Genomic DNA, 6,306 nt, shown 5'->3' on the forward strand with positions numbered 1-6,306 from the left:
GGAAGCACGTGGCCCTGCTGTCTTGGAGCACGTGGCCCAGTGTCCATGTTATGAGACCTGAGACTGAGTCACGAGGACCAGAGGGAGCAGGAGAGGAACAGAATGTTGGTGGTCAGGGCCAGGGTCAGGGTCCCCCCCTCCCCGAGGTGGGGGCTTGGCTGCTGATCCTACAGGTTCCCCTTGCCCCCTCCAGATCCGCTACTGGAAGGCCGGGGACAAGGAAGCAGCCGCCGACCGCGTGAGGACCGCGGGGCTGGACACCAGTGCCCGAGTCACTGGCCTGCACCCCAACACCAAGTACCACGTGACCGTGCGGGCCTACAACCGGGCAGGCACTGGGCCCGCCAGCCCTTCTGCCAATGCCACCACCATGAAGCCCCGTGAGTCTCTCCCGAGGGTGGGAGCACCTCTAGGACCACCCACTCCCGGGTGAAAAGACCAATGTTCTAGGCCACAAGCCCGGGCCTGGACAGAAACAAGGCAGCAAGACTAATGAGATTAGGGGCATGTGGGTGGCTCTGTTGGCTAAGCGTCTGCCTTTGGCTCAGGTCATGATCCCAAAGTCCGGGGATCAAGCCTCGCATTGGGGTCCTTGCCTATCAGGGAGCCTGCTTTTCCTCTGCCCCTCCTCCCACTCAGGCTCCCGTTCTTTCTCTAAATACATAAATCTTTTAAAAAAAAAAAGAAGAAGAAGAAAACTAATGTAAATAGGGCGAGCATGGGGCGCCTGGGTGGTTCAGTGGGTTCAAGCCTCTGCTTTCGGCTCAGGTCATGATCTCAGGGTCCTGGGATCGAGCCCCGCATCGGGCTCTCTGCTCAGCGGGGAGCCTGCTTCCTCCTCTCTCTCTGCCTGCCTCTCTGCCTGCTTGTGATCTGTCTCTCTGTCAAATAAATAAAATCTAAAAAAAAAAAAAAAAAAATAGGGTGAGCTCATGGGCTCTGAAGCATCTCTCTTCTCCAGCCTTTGGAGTTTCCTGAAGTTTGTTTCTTAGGCAGCTGTGATGGAATGTTCTGGGTGTAATGGCTGCAGGCCGACTCATAGAAAAAGACTGGCTAAGGCAAGGGGGTGGCTGGGGAGGAAACACTGGGAACATTTCTCAGTCTTCTCCCTCCTCCCGCAGCTCCACAGCGCCCTCCTGGCAACATCTCGTGGACTTTCTCAAGCTCCAGTCTTAGCATCAAGTGGGATCCTGTGGTTCCTCTCCGAAATGAGTCTGCGGTCACGGGCTATAAGGTAAGGGAAGGGCTCCAGCAGGCACCGAGTGGCCGGGCCCTGGGCCTCTGCGTTTCCCGCGGCCACAGGGAGCTGCAGTGTGGAGCAAGTCCGAGTCCGACGGAAGCAGAATTTGGGGTTGTTGGCGCCAAAAGATACAGAGAGCTTGTAGCAGAGACAGAAGAAAGGGGGCTGAAGGAAGGATGGCGGGAAGGCAGGGCTCGAGGGGCCTAGGTGAAGTCTGAGGGTCCTTCCAGCCCTAAGGAGTCTGCAAAGATGGCTCAGCTCCTTGCAACCTGTCCTTCCTCTAATGAGGAGTTTATTTAAGGGTCTGCTCCCGGTCAACAGGTAACGGGAAGGGTGAGGACCAGCACTGAATGGGCACGTCCCGGTGCCCAGAGCTGGGGAAGAGAGAAGAACCAGCCGGTGTGAGTAAGCTCTACCTTGGCTGCCCTCCTCCCCACAGATGCTGTACCAGAACGACTTACACCCGACTCCCACGCTCCATGTCACCAGCAGGAACTGGATAGACATTGCCGTTCCGGAAGACATTGGTCATGCCCTGGTGCAGATTCGGACCACAGGGCCTGGAGGAGATGGGATCCCAGCGGAAGTCCACATCGTGAGGAATGGAGGTGCTGGCTCTCCCCCGCCTTATTCCCCAGGAGAATCAGGGTCCATGCAGATGCCTGATGAAGGAACCATTCCCACACAAACCAACCCCAACTCAGCCAGACCCCCAGGGCACAGGGGAAGGTGGGCAGGAACCGAGTGTAACCGAGTCCCAGCACTGTGCCACCCCCTGCCATCCCCCCCGCCCCCACGTCCCTGAGGGCCAGGGAGGAGCGAACGCCCTTCACCGGGTACAGAGCCAGTCTTTAGACCACAGAAGCAAAGGTCTTACAAAATCCTGTGGATCCTGTCCTGGGGGTGGGGCAGGGACAGGCTGGCCCCAAGCCCAGCGGACACAGCCCCACTTTTCCACCTGCTGGTTTCAGGCACAAGCATGATGGTGGAGAACTCTGCAATCAGCCCGACCCCACATCCCGGCACCATCCTTGCCCCGTCGATGGCGATGCTGGTCCTCGTAGGCTACCTGGAGCTCTGATCTTGGCACCCTTCCCTCTCCGCCACAGCCGGACCCCCGCCTCTGACAGACACAGCCAGCTGGCCCTGGCCCTGCCTGATGCCAAGGTGGCCCAACACTGTGCCTGAGAATGGCTGGCTTTCAGTACCTACTTTAAACAGTGCCCTTTTTTGTAGGAGGTAGGATATTTCATATTCTGCCGCAGGATAGAACCTGTGCAAGGATTTTTTTTCTTTAAATCAAAAGACGCCAGGCAGTAACTTCCATGATGATACTGAACCCTACGCCTGGGCCCTCTGGGGCGCCTGGACAGAAGGAACAGGCCCATGGGAAGAAGGGGATTTGAAACCACGTATCGGCACATTGGGGAAGATGGCGCTCCTGTCCCGCAGATGGACTCCGCCGCCTGAGCAGAGTGCCTGGCCCAGTGGGAAGACACCAATGGGCCACAGTAGGACAGAGCATAAACATCAATGTCCCTCAGTATAAGGATAGAGCCAGACCCAGGACCAAGAACTCCCCTACTTTCCCAAGGGGCTGTACAGCTGGACCCTGACATTGTCTTCAATGCCCCTAGGGGCCCCTGCCACGTACCCAGGTGGCTGAAAACCAGTGCCCCAAAGTCCAAGGCCAGGAGCCTGAGTCCCTGCAGCTCTGGGGAAGGGTCCTCCAGACTGCCAAGGGTGGGAGCTCAAAGGGGTTGAGAAGCTGGGACACTGGGTAGAAAGGGGCACCAGACTTGGCCTGAGGCACAGCCCAAAGGCAGGTGACGCTGCTGTCTTAGCCAACACTGCCAACCTGATCCTGTCACCCCCAGAGTGACAGAAGCCACCACTGGTGGCCGAGTGCAAAAGGGCTTATCTTGGGGAGGTCCCCCACTCCACCAAGACCCATCCTGCACGGCCCCTCCAGGGTGTGGGCAGGAGCCGGGAGACAGGGCTCACGCGCCCACCCTCTTCCTCCTGCTCAGCCTGCAGGCTTCGGGCCGCCACTCTCCAGCACCGACTCCCGCAAGCCTGGGACAGGAAGGTGGCATCTGTTCTATGCGTTCTGCAGTCGGGAGTCTTCTGAGAAGGGCAAAGGATACCTACGGCCCTGCCTGCTCCCAGGGATGCCCTGGGCCACCTGGCCAGACCTGACCCCCAGCTGCCTCCGACTGCTCTTTTGCATTTCCCCAGGAGAAAAAGGCATTAATAAATCACGCGCTCTGGGTCCATTCCCAATCATAGGACATCAGAGCTGGAGGGGGCTTTCGAGCTAGACCTGCCCCAGCCCCTCACTTTACAGACGAGGAAACGGAAGGGTCAGGGACCTCCCAAGGTCACACAGCCTGTCCTACCTTCCTATTCCGAGCTGTCTGTCCAGAGGAAGGGGGCAGCTCTGAATGGCTACGGCCTGGTTAAGAAGGTCTTAAGAAGGGCAGGGAGCTATGAGGAGGTCCAGGTGGGTGATTGTGGGGTGACTGGCATGGCTGGGTCCTTCACCAGGAGGCAACGATCCTTCGCCTTCTAGGCCAAGCTCCTGCCAGGCCCTGGACATGCGGTGCTGGCTTGAGGCCTCCTGCTGCCCTTACCCTTGTTCCAAGTAAAGGGGCCAAAGCAAGGACAGGGATTCCCCAAATCCAGGCAGCAGTGATGGCACAACCAGGAAACCTCCAAAAGCCCACGCTCTAACAGGTAGCCCTTCACATCCGGGAGCAGCGGGACAGGCATCTCATAAGGGACAGACCCGTGGAGGACCCCAGAGCCTGGCTTCTGTAGTTTACAGTTAGAGCTCTATTTTGTTATGGGTTTTTAACTTTTAAGTCCTGCTCTATTTTCCTGGGCAGGTTTCTGTTGATGTTTACCCGCTACGATTTTTTAAAAACGTTAGCTCACACCCCTTGTCCGGGCTACCGCTGCACCCACCATCCCGCCCCTGGCCCCGGGCCTGGAGCCCCTGAGCCGCTGACCAAACCCTCCGCACCTGCTCCTGTCCTTCTGCCCCCTCCCCCCGCGAGGTGCTGGGGGCTCAGCTAAGTGACCGCACTCTGAACGCAGAGACCCCTTCCTGGCCCCCAGTTCCATCAGAAAGGGGATGCCGAGGGTAAAAATCAGCCTTCCTCCGAGGCTTAGCTGAGGCTTTCCTCACTGCCTGGGGCTGTGGCAGGGGAAGCAGGGGGACAGGATGTGTAGCTGCTGGCGGGAAGGCTGAGCCAGCACAGGGCTTCACCTGGAGCGGGACGCTGATGTTCCTGAGCTTGCTTGAGGCAAAAGACACTCGCAAGTGAGAACCTTCGTTCTAATGAGGCCCCTTGGCAAAGGAGAGGAGAGCAGACTGTCTGGAAAACCTAGCAAGGGCTTTTAACTAGAAAACTCAGCCCAGAACTTGCCAGGGGTATGAGAGCTGCGCCGAAACTCGTGTGCCGGCAACCTCAGGTGTCAGGCCGGGGACGGATGCAGGTCCAGTGAGACAGAGGGTGACTGGAGGCCATGCAAGTGTATAAAACAGAACAGTCCTCGGCTGAGGTGGCTTTATACAGAAGAGCCCCTGCCTGCCCGGGGGGCGGGGGGGCCTCTGATTTCCACCTTCTCTGCTCGCTCGGGCTGAGTCTTGCGCCTGCTGTGGTCAGTACTTGATTCTGGATCTCTCCTCTCCCACTGACCAAGCCTGGGAGGAGGCGACAACAGGAAGAGCCACAGACAAGTACTGCACTGCACAGCTTAGTGGCCAGTAAGTGCCTTGAGGACTAGGGACAGAGACAGCCTGCAGACGCCTCAGGGCCGTGGGGGACAGTCTCTCTGTTCTGCATACGTTCAGGCTCAGCCTGCAGGGCCCTCTGCCCCCTGGTCTTGGCTACTTGGTCCCCGTTGCTCTAACAGTCTCGATGTAAACCTCACCCTCAAAGGGACAGGATCTCTCTCCTGCTAGGGGCTTGGGGGCGAGCAAGGTCAGGTTATCCATTCCCATTCAGGCCGCCAAATGGCAGAGATGGGCCAGGAAACAGGAAAGGCCACGAGGAGGGGCTCTTTTTGTTTTGATAGAAATAACAGGAGAACCTGAGGTCAGACATCAGGAAGAGCGGCTGTAACAAGAGCCCGGGATGAGGGATGGAGAGGCTGCTCCCTTTCCTAGGGAAACGCTGGGGAATTCTGACGGCTGTCGATCTGGGGTCTGGGCCCGCTGAAGTCTGGAGGGTGAGCGGATGCCCTTGAGCGTCCTTCCAGGACCACGATTCTGAGGTCAGCTCAGGAAGAGTCTTGGCGCTCCGTCCTGCTTCGGCCCAGTCCCGGAGGGGTAATGACCCCAGTCACCGTCACGAAGCATGTTCTCAGCAGCCCCAGGGGCCACGGAGGCTCCTCGAGGCAAGAATCCCAGCTGGCTAAGGATGTTTCACTGCCTTATCTCCTCCCCACCTAGAGGACTCTTTTCTCTCCCGGGCTGGAGGGGTGGGCTAGCGCTGCCAGACGAGCATTAGCCTCAAACCTGGTTCCGAGGCCCGGGTGTGGTGCCCTGTTTCCCAAGGTCAGACCTAAGCTGGGTGTTGTCGTGGGATGCAAGAGGTTGCTGGAGAGGCCCCTGGAGGGGTGTGAGGGATTAGGTGGGCAATTGTACGGCACTTCTAGAAGCTCCATGGAAAGAGGTGTCCGGTAACTGTATATAGGGCTGTAGGCTTTGAGAAGGCAGGAGAGTAAAGGGAAACTGGAGCAGGGAGGAAAGATAGGCCAGAGAACTGCCCCGAGCCCCAGGGAGCCTAGCGCCCTCCGATGGGGTACACCCTGGCTCGGCCCCCAGACTCCCAACTTACCCAACCCCATCCAGGGCCTGCAGAATTAGGCTCACGGCTGGGCGAGGGCTAGGGCTCCATCAGACCCTCCTGACCAGACCCCGTCTTTGTTGGATGGGAACCACTTTGGCCAGCCTGTTGTTCGCCTCTCTTGTACATGTTGTGACGGTAGTTATTTATTGGCTCTGGTAGCGGCAGTGCTTAAATAAAGATGATTTCTCAGCGTGCTGGGGCAGCTGG

General features: G+C 58.3%; 1 protein-coding gene across 1 annotated transcript in view; it reads left to right on the forward strand.

Annotated features, from left to right (window-relative positions):
* CNTN2 (contactin 2) overlaps nt 1-6,306 on the forward strand; it is a 33,020-nt gene extending 26,714 nt beyond the window's left edge. The window contains exons 20-23 of the mRNA XM_059413224.1: nt 194-380; nt 1,122-1,234; nt 1,680-1,848; nt 2,212-6,306. Of these exons, the coding sequence (XP_059269207.1) occupies nt 194-380; nt 1,122-1,234; nt 1,680-1,848; nt 2,212-2,321 (579 nt within the window). The 3' untranslated portion in view covers nt 2,322-6,306. The remainder of the gene's footprint in view (nt 1-193; nt 381-1,121; nt 1,235-1,679; nt 1,849-2,211) is intronic.

The sequence above is a fragment of the Mustela nigripes genome, chromosome 10 (genome assembly GCF_022355385.1).
Source record: "Mustela nigripes isolate SB6536 chromosome 10, MUSNIG.SB6536, whole genome shotgun sequence".
Classification (NCBI taxonomy): domain Eukaryota; kingdom Metazoa; phylum Chordata; class Mammalia; order Carnivora; family Mustelidae; genus Mustela; species Mustela nigripes.